This window comes from Meles meles, chromosome 7 (genome assembly GCF_922984935.1).
Source record: "Meles meles chromosome 7, mMelMel3.1 paternal haplotype, whole genome shotgun sequence".
Taxonomy (NCBI): domain Eukaryota; kingdom Metazoa; phylum Chordata; class Mammalia; order Carnivora; family Mustelidae; genus Meles; species Meles meles.
The window spans coordinates 8,682,621-8,695,830 of NC_060072.1; the positions used below are offsets into that span (position 1 = coordinate 8,682,621).

A 13,210-nucleotide genomic window follows, 5' to 3' on the forward strand; every position below is an offset into this window, starting at 1 on the left:
CAGAGAAGGCCAGCCCCCTGCCTTGGACTGTGGAGCAGGTAAGGAGGGGAGCCAAGATACGAACTCAGTCAGCCCGGCTCCAAGGCTCCCACCCTTCACCCGTGCCTGTGCAGACCTCCCTCCCCACGCTTCCCTTCCCCGGCAATGGTCAGCTCAGGATTGTGGGTGGCTGGAGAACACTGTTCTCTGCGAAGAAGAGACAGAGACCAGGGCACCTATTGGGTCCCACGACGTTTCTTTCCTGTACTTCACGCGCTTCTCAGCAGAAGACACTAGAACCCGGGGAGGTCAGGGGTTAGAGTCACTAGCTGGTCAGAAGGCGACTAGTACCCCTGGCCGGACAGCCACCCTCTGAGCCCAGACGTGATTACCTCCTGGTTTTTAGCAGCGGGTGACACCCGACAAATGGAACCATGCGAGCAACGCTGGTGTATAAAACAGGCCACCATCTGGGCCATGACTAGGAGGTAGGGTCCCAGGGGCTTCTGCCGCCCCGCCCCCACCTCAGTTTCCTCATCCATAAAGCAACGGCATGAAATAAGATGACATTGACTCCGGCCCTCTCTGCTAAGCGCCACACAGGGCTTCGGCCCCTCTCCCACGAGCCCTCTAGCACCATGAAGTGTCTGGTTTCTTCTCACCACCAAGCCACGATGCTCCCGCCTGAACCACAAAGAAGGGAAGGGCCACCACGTAGGCCTGACCACCTGCCCACACTGAGCCCGATACCCAACACAATGACTGACGCCTCCGACGACGTGCAAGGCCGCTGCTGGTGTCTCCGGTTCACAGAGAAGGACACGGAGGCTCCAAGGAGTGCGCTGACTTGCTCTGAGCCCCCCAGCCGGGACGCGCCAGAGCCACGGAATCACGCCCCAAACTGTTCTCCCCGGACACACACACAGAGCCCCCCAGAACCCACCCAGTCGCGACTTCACACGCCCCCATGGTTCACACCCTCCTCAGGCCCGCTGAGCGGTCACTAACGGGCCAGGCACGTGCGCTCCCCAGGGTGGCCGGCGGTGAATGCATCGGGACATTGTCCCTGTCCCCAGCAAGCAAAGCCCAACACCCAAGCTGACAGAGAAAAGCTGAGGGTGCCTTGAGGCAGTGGCGATCCTGCAGTCAGGGGCAGCTTCCTGGAGGAAGGGACCTCTCTGCAGAGACCCTAAAGCTGAGAGGGGGAGCCCAGTGACAGGGACGGGAAGAGACGGGCTCCAGGCCGAGAGAACAGCTAGAGCGAGAGTGGGATGTGAGAGAGAGCGCCGTCCACTGGCATCCCCATCCCCCCGCCCAGTCCCTCCATCAGGCGACAGGGTGACAAGGGGCTTCTCTAGCCTGACTGATTCCATTTGGGTTAAAAGGAGAAGAGGGGGGAAAAAACCCCGCACACAACCGCCCACTTGCAACCAGTGCTTGGGAAAACTAATGGAACTGCCAGGTCCTCTCACGCCCGGAGGAAAAGCGAAGGCCCCACTTCCAACTGTAATTACATTTGACTCGCAAAACGGCCCCAAAAGAGGAGTGGGATCCAGAGAGGGGCCCTGGGTGGGGAGGGGCTGGGCCCAGATGCTGCTCGAAGACACCAATTTCCCAGCCTGCCAGAACGACGGTGGCAGCAGAGACGGAAAACGGGGCCGCTGACAGTCCGACAGTCCGTGATGAGGGTCAGCCCGCTCTGGACCCCACAACGCCCCCCCCACACTCCCGCCCCGTAACGGACGTGGGACCGCCGCTCTCGGGGAAAGGTCACCTGCTCGCCCCCCGCCCCCCCCCCCCAATCACAGCAGCTGTTTCTCTAGTCCAGTGCACACCCGTTCATCTTTCTCTAATGGACCATCCATCACTCCCGCAAGCATTTTTCTGGGAGAGAGACCAGGAGTGAAGACAGATGGATGAACACAGACTCTTCTGTGTGGTGAGATGAGCGGGGAGGGCGTGTGGATGGGGACGGGGGCAACTGTGAGGGAGAGGGACAGACAGACAAGTAGGGACACGGGGAATGAGAAGCAAAGGTGGGATGTGGAGACAGGAAGAAAAACACCTGTGAAAACATAATGAAGGCCCAAGATCAGGACCTTGCGGGAGTGGGTGAGGGGCCAGAAACATGAGAGACAGCAGGCAGACAGAGCGCAGGGCGGAGGCGGCGGAAACCCACCCAGTGGAAGGGGGAGGCGAGAAAGGGTGGAAAACCATGTTAGGCAGGAGGCAGGAGGGTGGAGGGCAGGTTAGGAGGAGCTGCAGACTGGAGGCCCGAAGTGGAGGGAGAGGGACAGGGGCCTCACTCCTCCTGGCCCAACGCCATGGAGGCATGAGGCCACCCAGCCTCTGGCCGTTTCTGCAGGCATAAATAAGGTCCTGCTGGGCAGGGGCCCCTCCGATGTCTGCAGGAAGCCGTGGAGCCCGGTGCCACCCCATGGCAATGATGGCGGCTGGTATTAAGGGTCTCCCCTCCCCCAGTGGGCGCCCAGCACTTCCCTCAAATTATCTCATCTAGATTTCAAACGTTACCCCACAGTATCCCCATCTCATAGATGGGAACACTGAGGCTCAGAGGGAAGTGACGACTCAGGGCCAGGACCAGGAAGTGGTGGAATCAGATCTTAATCTGAATCAGAGGAATTCTCCCTCTGGCCTGTCCCCTCCCATGGCCCTGACGGCTTCAGCTGCCCCACTGTTCTGACGTGAGGCTCCAGCTCAGTATACAGACATGTCACTGCCCTCCTCACAAGTCTTCTGTGACTCCCCAGTGCCTTGAGGACAAACCCTGCCTTAAGACACTTTACGAATGGAGGCACCTGGGTGGCTCAGTGGGTTAAAGCCTCTGCCTTCGGCTCAGGTCATGATCCCAGGGTCCTGGGATCGAGCCTCACATGGGGCTCTCTGCTCTGCGGGGAGCCTGCTTCCTCCTCTCTCTCTCTGCCTGCCTCTCTGCCTACTTGTGATCTCCATCTGTTAAATAAATAAAATCTTTTTAAAAAAAAAGATACTTTATGAATGGACAGAACCCCTGGCCTCCTGGGCTGTCTCCTGCCCATCATGCACATCCTCCTTGAGGGCTCAGGGCCCTTTGGGGGAATGCCTGTGCTCCTGGTCCCTGTACCTGTCCCTCCTCTGTCTCACTGGTGAACTCCTCATCAATCTTCAGGATCCATCTCCAGAGCCACTGCCTCTGGGAAGCCTTCCATGACTGCAGCCCATGTAGGCTCTCTCCCTTAAGTCCCCACAGAGCTGGAATATAGGCACCAAGCCAGCCCGTCCTCCTCTCCCCAGAGTCATGCCAGACTGGCTGCTGCAGGGAAAATAAAGATGGCTTTGAGCCATCCACTGATTTGGAGGCCTTGAATGCCATCCCCTGGGAGCAGGGGTCAGTGACCTACCCTAGCCTGCCCTGGGAGGTTGCATGCAACCCAGCCCTGCTGCCTGGTCAGCGTAACCCTCTGTTTCTTCTTGTCCAACGCGATGACCATCCTTCAGTTCCCGAACAGGATGGGGCTGAGCGCAGCCCTGCCCAGCTTGGGAAGAGTCATGCGCCGGGGCAGGTGAGTGCCAGGACAGGGAGAAGGTGCCCCTGGAGCCCGGCCTCCCCACCCAGGCCTCCCCAGTGCCTCCTGTCCTCTTCACGGAGCCTCCGCCTCTGCCTGAGCACCCTGGAGCCTTGCTCTGACAGCTGCTTACCAGGTCACCGGGCAAGCCTCAGTTTGCCACCTGCCCAGTGGATCTAAGTCACCGGCCTTGCCTGCCCCATAGGGCTGCCATGAGGATCACAAGGAATGTGACAACACAGGACAGCGGGTGATGATGGAGGGATCTGGGCCCCCCAGCTAACCCCACCCACCTGCTCGTCGTGCAGCCTCCGTCATAGACCCCTCGGGGCCTCCCCTCTCTTCCCTTGGGCTACTCGGGAGAGCAGACTTGAGCTCTATCTGACCACCTCACGGGTCACAAGCAGGCCTGTCCCCTGTCACCTTTACCTGTCACCTCCTCCCAAGCCAGTCCCTGCAAAGAGCAGCATCTTTGCCCATGAGGACCCTGGGGGTGTTGGCGTCCCTTGTGATTGGGGCAGACATGGCCACCTAAAGGCCAGCAGCACCCACAGCCTTACCTCTCGTGGGAGCACCTGTGACTACAGAGGCAGGGGCGGCAGACGGAGCAGGACGAAGTGCACAGGCCTCGCCCCATTCTCACTCCCTAGCACCCCCACGACCCTGCCGGCCTCCCTGCCGCAGTCACCACCCCTGCAGGAAAGGGGCTGTGCGCCTTCGCCCGCCTTCTCCAGCTCCTGCCCGCTCTCCCCGCCTCCCAGCGGCCCTGGGCCACCTCTCTCTGCAGACACCACCTCAGACAGGGTTTTGCCCAGAATAAACACGGGGGCGGACCATTTCCCGCCAAGCGGCGTCTGGGAGCCGAGGGGAGCGGAGCGAACCCGCCAGCGGGCCCGCAACAGGCCCCGTGCGGAGCTGGGGGGGACAATGCCTGCCACTCAGGGCAGCTTTAAAAAGAACATTTTTAAAAATTCTCCCTCCCCCTCACTTTTTATTTAATTAATTAATTTTTCCAGGCTCCAGACAGCAGAAGGTAACCTCACCCCAGGGGCGGTGATGGGAGGCTCAGACAGAAGATTCCTAAATGGTTGCAAGTCAGCGAGAACCTACTGTGTGCCGCGCTTCCTAGTCAACCCGCCCGGCCCCTCTGTGACGAGGGTCCGTGTGCCCGTTTCCAGATGGAGCCGCCGGCTGGGGGAGGCCAAGGGACTTGCCCGAGGGCCCCAGCTGGCCAGTCACAGAACCAGGGAGGGAGCCCAGTGGGGAGTAGGGGCAGGAGGCAGGGGAGGTGTGTGGGGTAGAAGCCGGGCCTCTGGGTAGGGGTGAGGCTGTGACCCAGAGAACCCGACAACAGGCCTGTGACAAAGTGCCCCGATCCGCAGCACATGCCGATCTCTATGGTGTAAATACTCTCACCACGGCCAAGTTTAAGCTACCAACTGTTTAAAAACAAGCTTCCGACATTCCTAAGTGTTAGAAAATTGGCTCTCGCAAGCTGCTTCTCCCGAGCCCCAGCGGGAACGGGGCCCAGGCTCCACTGCGGCAGCAGCGCCGTGACAAGCCCTCTCGGTGCCACCGGCTCAGAAAGGAGAGCCAGCGCCCCGACATCACCTCGTCCCCCGCGGGGCCCCCCTCTAGGACCGCTGGCCCAGCCAGGCTCCTGCCCCCCTGGCAGGCCAAGGCCAGGATAGGCCAGAAGTCTGAACCTGAGGCGAGGGGGCTCTGGGCCGCTTGTCTACCCAGCGTCACCCTGCAGAGAGCCGTCCCCGCCCAGTCCCCCCCCCCCAGAGACCTTTTTAATTAAGCCTGAACGGCTGGCAAGCCGGCAGCTCCGTCCGAACAGAGTGTCGCTGCAGCCCCAGGGGCCGCATTTCAGTAAATTGAATGGAGCCAAGGCTTGTCGAGCTAATGAAGAGGGAAATGAGAGTGTGGCCCACCACGGGGCATGGAGGGCGGGTGGAGGGCTGCCACGGAAAGAGGGCGGCACGGAAGCCAAAGGGGACTTCGTTCTAAGCCCACGGGGGTGTCGCGGAGACGTGTGCTAAGCCTTCCATCCTGTGTCCCTACAAGGAGCCTCTTATCTCTTAACGGACCCTCCCTGAGCTCCTGCCACGTCTCCCATGTGTTTTACCCCCTTATGACCCTGTCTCCAAAGTCCTCTCACCCTCAAAGCCCCAGGAGTATCCCCAAGGGCCCAAGGGGCCTGGGACACACCATTCGACTCAGCCAACACTCGCTCTGCCCTCTCTGCACCCAACGCTGAGGACAGAAGAAACCACGGGGCCGGCGGAGGAGGGAGACAGGACAGTCTTTGCAGGGCAACATCGGAGCCACGCTCAGTGCCTTGGGGGGGTGTGGATGGCGGACTAAGTGGGGGGCATCGGGGACAGGAGGATGCCCCACGGGCGGAAGACACTGCTCACAGAGGAGCCGTGACTGTCAGAGGAAAAGTCTGGATTTTGTGCCAAGGGCAATGGGGAGCTATGGCAGTTCGGGGCAGGGGAGAGCCCAGACTTGGGAAAGATCACTCCACCTGCTGGGGGAGAATGGACAGGAGGGCTCATGGGGAAATTGATGACCGGAAGTCAGGATGGCAGGGACTGACAGGAAGGGCTGTAGGTGCCTGGTGTCCAGACTGAGCTGCTCAGGAGAAAGGAGCTGGATCTGAGCCCCACAGTCCCGGGACTCACGTGCCCCCCTCGCTCACTCGCTCGCCCACTGAACAGACCCCCAGAGCTTCTCCCTCCCTCTGGGCTGGGCCCTGGACCTAGTCCCTGTTGGGTGTGAGACAGACACACGGGGGCATCCCCCCCCCAGGGCTGCATGGGTCCCGCCTGGACATAGGCACCCGACCCTCCCTCCTCACCCGCGCCCAGCCCTGCACCCGGCGCCCACGCCCACTGGCCTGCTCGTGGTGCTCAATGCCCATGCTGACGGTGTTGACCAGGATGGCCATCATGATGCCCCGGTTGAAGTACTTGCTGTCCACAATGCCTCGGAGCTTGGCTCGAGTTTCCCGCCACACATCCCCGCACAGCCGGGTGGCCCCGGCCGCCCGCTCCTCCTCGTCCTCCTTCCCCAGCCCTGAGGAGGCCCCATCCTCGCTGCTCCGGGCTCCGTCCCCATCGGCCTCCTCCGAGCCACCACCAGAGCCACCAGAGCCCGAGCCCTCCTGGCCCGAGTCAGTGCTGCCCAGGCCCGAGGGCCGGCGGCTCGCCTCGTGCTGGCAGCGGGGGCAGCTGGCGGGGTCGGAGGCCAGCATGGCGGAGATGGGCTGCACCAGCGCGTGGGGCGTCAGGTCCAGCGGACTGTGTTGAGGGCACAGCTCTGCAAGGCAAACACAAGGCAGGGGTGTTGTTGCCTCGGGTCATGCAGGTCGGAGGGTCTCAGAGGCACAGTCCCTGCCCACACCAGGCCCCAGCCTGACCCTAGGACACAGGCCCGTGTGTGTGCCTCAGGCTCCCGGGCTCCAGGCTCGCCTGGGACTCGAGGGGCCCAGCAGGAGACCAAGGGGCCTGTGGCTCCTGGGGGATCAGCTTCAGCTCTCTGGGATCTGTGTGCCCCTGTGTAAAGCCAGGACTCGGAGCGCCTCCTTGCAGGGCTATGGGGAAGGATCAACAGTGCTGCGTGTGGTGTGTCTGGAACCGCGCCTGGGGCACATGTGCCTGTTACCCAGCCTTGTTCCATCATTCTCTGGCCCGAGGCCCGGCCCTCCCACCGTCCTGCTTGCTGACGTCGGAGCTGGGGAAATGGCTGAGGAACAGCTTCTAGAAGAGCCAAGCTGGTATGGAAGATGGACGCCCCTCAGGGGGAGCCCAGGTGGCCTGTCCTTTGTCCGTTGTCCCACCCTTATGGGGGGCTTGTGTCCCGGGGAGGGAAGGAGGCCGGAGCCCTGGGCAAGGGCAGACCCTCGCTCTAGAAACCGCCTGACACTTCCCTCCTCACAAGGTGAGAGTCGGGCTGGCTCCTGGTAGGGGAGAAGGCACAGCAGGGAGTGGGGTGCGGAAGTTTCCATCCCCTTTGCTGCCCCAGGGAGAGTTTCAGAAGCCTGGGCCAGTCGCGGGCCCGAGTTCTGTGACCCGTGCACCCTTTCAAACGGGTGTCAGGGAGGTTCCTTCTGGGTGGTTTGGTTTCTTTCTGTTTGCCTATATTTTCCAAGAATAAACGTGTTTTGCTTATGTGAGCCATAAATAAATAAATAAATAACATTAAAGGGAAAGAAAAACATGTAATGCCTACCCTTCCTTTCCAGACTTTGCCTCCAAATAGCTCCCAACGGCCTGGACAAGGCCCTCGGACACATTTGTCCCCTGGAGCCGGAGGGGGACAGCCAGAATCCCAGGGGTCGGTCCCATCTCAGCCAAGCCCTGCTCTGCCCCACTTGTACGTGGGCTGGGCCCCTGAAACTTGCTTTCCAGGGAAGGGGGAAGGGAAGGGGGAAGGCACGGAGGCCCCAGAACAGGGGGCACGGTCTCCCTCCAGACGGCCCCCTGAACTTCCGTCCACACATGTTCCCTGGGGGAGTGGGACAGCAGCAGGAAGCCCTCCCCACATCTCCCGGCCTCGCCAGACCCTAGCTCCCCCGTCCACGTGCTGGGCCAGCCCACGGGCCACCTGGAGCCTCCTCCAAGACCATGCCTGGACGGCTGGCACCCGGGGATGGGTGGGCGGCTGCTCTGAGCACCAGCTCTCCGGCTGCCTCCCAAGAATCTCAGATTCCCAGGACGTCAGAGCCGCGGGAGCAGGGCCTGGGGGTGGCTGACTCCCACTGCTCCTTGAGCCTCCCTCCCACTTTACAGAGCAGGACCCTGAGGCCCACGGAGGGGCCTAGGCTCTCCAAGGTCACACACTGTGCACCTGCTCTGGGGTCCAGTCCCTGCGGACCCCCGTAACACCAACATCTGGGCGGGGGGGGGGTTGGACTGGGTTGGGGGGCCATCTGCCAGGGTGCATTTGCCTTCTGTGGGAACGGGAGCATTCATTTTTCACTACCCCCTGAGGCGAGCTCAGCAAACCCAACTCAGATGTCCCTGATGCTGTTTTTGTCCCCGACACATCGTGTGACCTTAAGTGACCCCCTTCAGCTATCTGGACCTTAGTTTTCCCATCCAAAAATGGGATCATGTCACTCGCTGGGCCCCCTCCTTAGGACTATTCTCTAGAACAGATGAGAAAATGAATGGAGAGCGCTTTCTGAGCCTAATAGCCAGGAAACAGGAGATCACAAAATGGCTCAGGTGTCCCTTACACACCATGCCTTTGCGGGGGGGTGCACCCCCTTTATTCCAGGTGGCCGGTCGTCCCTGCTCTGGTGTGCTAGGAAGCACATGGGGGCAGCAGGAACCCCGTGCAGGGGGTAAGGCGGGCTGAGTGGATGGGAGTTTCAGGGTTTTACCGACAGGACAAGTGTTCGTTTCTCTCAAGTGTGAAGCCCAGGGTGGAGTCTGAGTGCACAAGACCACACACCGGGACCCCAAGGGAACCTCTCCAGGGGCAGGGTGCTGCACCCACCACCCTAGCCCAAGGCCAGCCCCCGCCAGGCCCCAGCAGGAGGTCAGGGATAGGAAAGCGGGGAGGGAACAAGGGGCACGGACTGGAGCTCCGCCTGGGCTCCCCCTGCCGGACAGCTCTGCCGGCACCGAAGACAGGGGGGCTTTGCGGTGCCCCGGAGGCCGCGGAGGTGGGAGGGGGCCCTAGGGCACCCCCTGAGGCCGCGCGGGCGGGCCACTTACTATAGTGCCTGGGCTCCTTGGCGTGGGGCCCGGGCTTGATGCTGGTGGGCGCGCCCGGGGCCGGGGCCTGGCGCCGGCTCTGCAGGGCCTGGTAGAGGCCCAGGGCCCGGCGCCTGGCCTTGCGCAGGATGTGGCAGACATACTGAAAGATCTCCTCGTAGCAGTCGCCGGGCTCCGCGTAGCTGGCCACCGTGCTGGAGGACAGGTAGCGCTGCCGCTGCTCCAGCATCAGCCGGTGCTCCCGCTGCTTGGTCTCCGAGAACTGGGTCGCTATGACAACGAGGCACAGGTTGATCATGAAGAAGGAGCCCACCTGTGACCAACGGGAGGAGAGGACAGGGACAGGAACAGAGGGGACAGATTGGGGTGGGGCAGAGATGAGGGAGAGGAAAGCGAAGAGAAAGAGAAACAGAGGCAGGGGCGGGGCGGGGGCAGAGATGGAGCCGGAGTGACAGCGGCAGGGGGAAGCAGAGGGACCCAGAGGCAGTAAGGAAGACAGGAAGGGGAGAAGGGACAGATCGGAGGCACCAGACGGGGACGGGACAGAGCCAGGAGGCAGACAGCCAGAGATGGCCAGCAGGACAGAGAGGCGACAGGAGAAACACCGAGAGAGAGTGACACGGGCTCAGAGAGTACAGGGCAGAGGGCACAGCGGACACAGCGATGGGGCATGGGGAAGCAGGGAGAGAGAGGGGTGGAGGGTGGAGGGCCCAGAGAGACGGAGAGGCACGGGCACAGATAGGGACAGGAAAGGATTGCTGAGGCCTTGCTCCGACAGGAGGCCAGGGCCCCAGGACAGCAGTGGCCCGGGCAGCTCCCTAGGCCCCACTGGGACCAGCCTCCAAACCCGCTCCCGCAGGCCCACAGGCCCAGGGCCACGGCTGCCCTCCCACCTGGGACACCAGCACAGAGGCCGGGGAGGGCGACTGGGGAGGGCAGCCCAGGCCCGCTCAGGCCATCCAGGCCCTGAGTCCCATTCCAGCCCTTCCCTCTTTCTGGCTTGACTTTGGCCTCGGGTGGGCACCCAGACAAAAGAGAAGGTTCCTTCAGAAAGCGTTTACTTGTGTAGCTTTACCCCTGCTTGGCTGGAGGAGGCCGGGAGAGGCTGCCCGGTTCATCCTAGGAATCCTGCCACCTCCTGACTCAGGGCCCAGTTCCAGCGGCCACCACAGGGAGCAGCGCCCTTCCTGCCCTGGTTTCCAGAGGGCAGGCCGCAACCCTGGTCTTTGCTAAGCCTTTGAAGGGGATCCACAGGCCCCGTCAGCAAGGGGAGCGGCTTTGCCTCCTCCTCCTGGCCGCCTTCCTGAAGACCCCAGATCCAGCCACTGATTCACCCCTCCCTCCTGTCCCCCAGGCCAAAAATAGGGACCTGGGCTTCTGGGGTGATGGGGGGGAGGGCTTCCTGGCTGGAAGATTCTGGAAAAATTCCCCAGTAAGAAGATGCCCTTCATTGGCTCTCTTGGTCCTGTCTTCCAGAAGCATCTCCTAGGGCCCTGCCCAGCACCAGGCCCATGGGAGGGGTCACTGGGAAGAAGAGGGCACAGCGCCTTCCCTCTGGGAGCTCACGCCTGTCAGGCTTCTACCCAGCCTGCCTTCACAGGGGCTGCCCTGTGGCCACGGGGCCCCCTACCCCATCCCTTCTGGACCTCTGTTTCCCCATCTGTAAAGTTGAAGGCTCAGGAGAGACAAGCTTAAGACTTTTCCCGCCATGGGGAACCCTGAGGTCCTCTCGGCTTGCTGGAGCTCCGGGTCCTCACCTGAGGAACAGAGTGGCCAGGTGGCCCAGCGGGGTCAGGGTTGTCGGGCAAAATGACAGCAAGGTCGCTCAGACTCTGCTCTCTGGGCCCTTCCCAGCGCCTGGAAAACTGTCCGCCGCCCTGCCAGTGTCCCTTCTCTTAGGACAGGGCCTCCTGGGACCCAGTAACAGCAGTGGGCACACTGACGGGGTGCTTCCTGTGTGCCAGCCAGGAAGCCTGGGTGCCATCACTGTCCCCTACTTTACTGCGGGTCGGGGACGCTGAGGGGCCTGCCTTGGGTCACGCTGGGAGTCACTGACCCCACATTCCCAACCCTGACTCCATCCAGAGGGGCAGACCACATTCTCGAAGCCACTCCCTGAAATTCAAGGCTCCTCTAAGCGACCCCAGTGTTTGAGGTCCCGCCCTCAGGACTCTGCCCATTTCAAGGGCTCTGTGTGCAGCCCCCTGCCCAGAAGGCTCTCCCCGCAGCTGACGGCCCTGAGCCTTTAAGGCTCAATTCTGGGATCACCTCCTCCGGGAAGCTTCCCACTCCTCCAAGCTAGATTTGAAAGATCCTTTGGGTTCCCTTAGCCTCTCAGGCTTCCTTCTGTCACGGCTCCTAACATGCTGCCCGGTCGCTGTCAGCTACAGCCCCGGCCCCCCCAACCAGCCCGGGCCCCCAGACTAAGCTCCTGGAGAGCAGAGCCAGGTCCCTCCTCACTGCTCAGTTCCCAGTGCTCGGGCTCAGGCCCCCGAGCAGCGCAGGCTTCCCTGGTTGTGCTGGGAAAATGGGCAGACCAGTGGGTGAACCACAATCCTGATCAAAGCCCGGACCCCTCTCCTTTTATCCGACTGTCTCCTTAGGGGTCCACGGCCCGGGCCTCCCCAGGAAGGCATCAGAGCAAAGCTGACAGCGGGGATGTCTCAGGTCACTTGCCAGCTTGCCCCGAACCCCTAGGTCAAGGTCCCCCCAGCTCAGAATGGGGTGCTGCCCCAGAAAGCCAAGCATGCTCTCTCCCACCACCAGGACGCCAGAGAACTCAGCCTCAAAGCAGCAGGGAGCCAGCCGGCGCTGACTCTCCCGGGAGTGAATCACCTTGACATGTGGGGGATTGTACCAGGGCTAGGGCTGCAGTCAGGCATGACAAGGTGGATGAGCTCGCTTTGGGCAGGCTGTGGGGGAAGGCAGGAGGGGCTGCCGGCTGGGGAAGGGCCCTGCTCTGTGAGGCAGAGCCCCGCCTGCACCCCAAAGTGACCCCCACAAGGCAGAACCACTTGAGAGGTGGGGATCCCTCCGAGAATTCAGGGAGCCCCATGGAGAAGCAGCTGGCGGGGGAGGGGGGCTTCCATCTCAGGGCATCTCCTCTTCCCACCCCAGGAAGAGAGGAGTAAGCTGGAGCCCTAGAGAAGCTTCCGTCCAGGGGCTGCCCCTAGTTAAGGTCAGGAGAAGAACGCAGTCCCCGTGACCACGAGGCAGAGAAACATGAGCAGAAGCGACTAGATGGACTTAAATGCCCAGAAATGAGAAATGAAAGCAATAGAAAATGATGAATGCTTCCCGCCGCCGCCTTGACGAGTCCCTTCCATCACCCGCGGCTCGGAGGCATTTAAAAATCGCCCCTCCTGGGGAGCCCGGCTGGCTCAGGCAGCGGAGCCCGAGACTCCTGATCTCCGGGTTGTGAGTTTGAGCCCCACGCTGGGTGTAGAGATCACTCAACAATGACATCTTTAAAAATTGCCCCTCCTGCTCCCTCCCACTCAGATCCCCCGGCTCTGCGGGGTGCCCTGGGACCCCCCCAACCCCATCCCTCATCCAGGGGTCCTTGAGCTGGCCCAGAAAGCCCCAGCTTCCCTGACACTTACTATGATAAGCAGGATAAAATAGATGAAGTTGTAGAAGGAATGAGCGTCCATGACATAGTACATGATCTCCACCCAGCCTTCCAGAGTGATCACCTGCAGTCAGAACAGAGTGGGGCGGGAGTGAGCCCGAGACAGGGCAGGCAGGACCCCCGGGGAAGGCAGGCAGCAAACGCAGCGTCCCAGGCAGAAGCCCTACTGTGCACCAGGCCGCTTTATACACATTCTCCCTCGGACTCCTCACAAGGCTCGACGGGCCAGCCATCCTCACCCCCCGCACACACGCGAGGAAACAGAAGCTCAGAGAGGTTACTGTATTCGCCCACTGTCACAC

The 13,210-nt window shown here is 61.8% G+C and overlaps 1 protein-coding gene across 2 annotated transcripts in view; it reads right to left on the minus strand.

Annotated features, from left to right (window-relative positions):
* Nucleotides 1-13,210, minus strand: part of CACNA1I (calcium voltage-gated channel subunit alpha1 I) — a 116,726-nt gene that overhangs the window by 31,222 nt on the left and 72,294 nt on the right. For both annotated transcript variants that reach the window (XM_046012719.1, XM_046012718.1), the window contains exons 8-10: nucleotides 12,880-12,972; nucleotides 9,278-9,590; nucleotides 6,451-6,872 (exon numbers count right to left, since the gene is read on the minus strand). In XM_046012719.1, coding sequence (XP_045868675.1) covers nucleotides 6,451-6,872; nucleotides 9,278-9,590; nucleotides 12,880-12,972 — 828 coding nt within the window. The remainder of the gene's footprint in view (nucleotides 1-6,450; nucleotides 6,873-9,277; nucleotides 9,591-12,879; nucleotides 12,973-13,210) is intronic.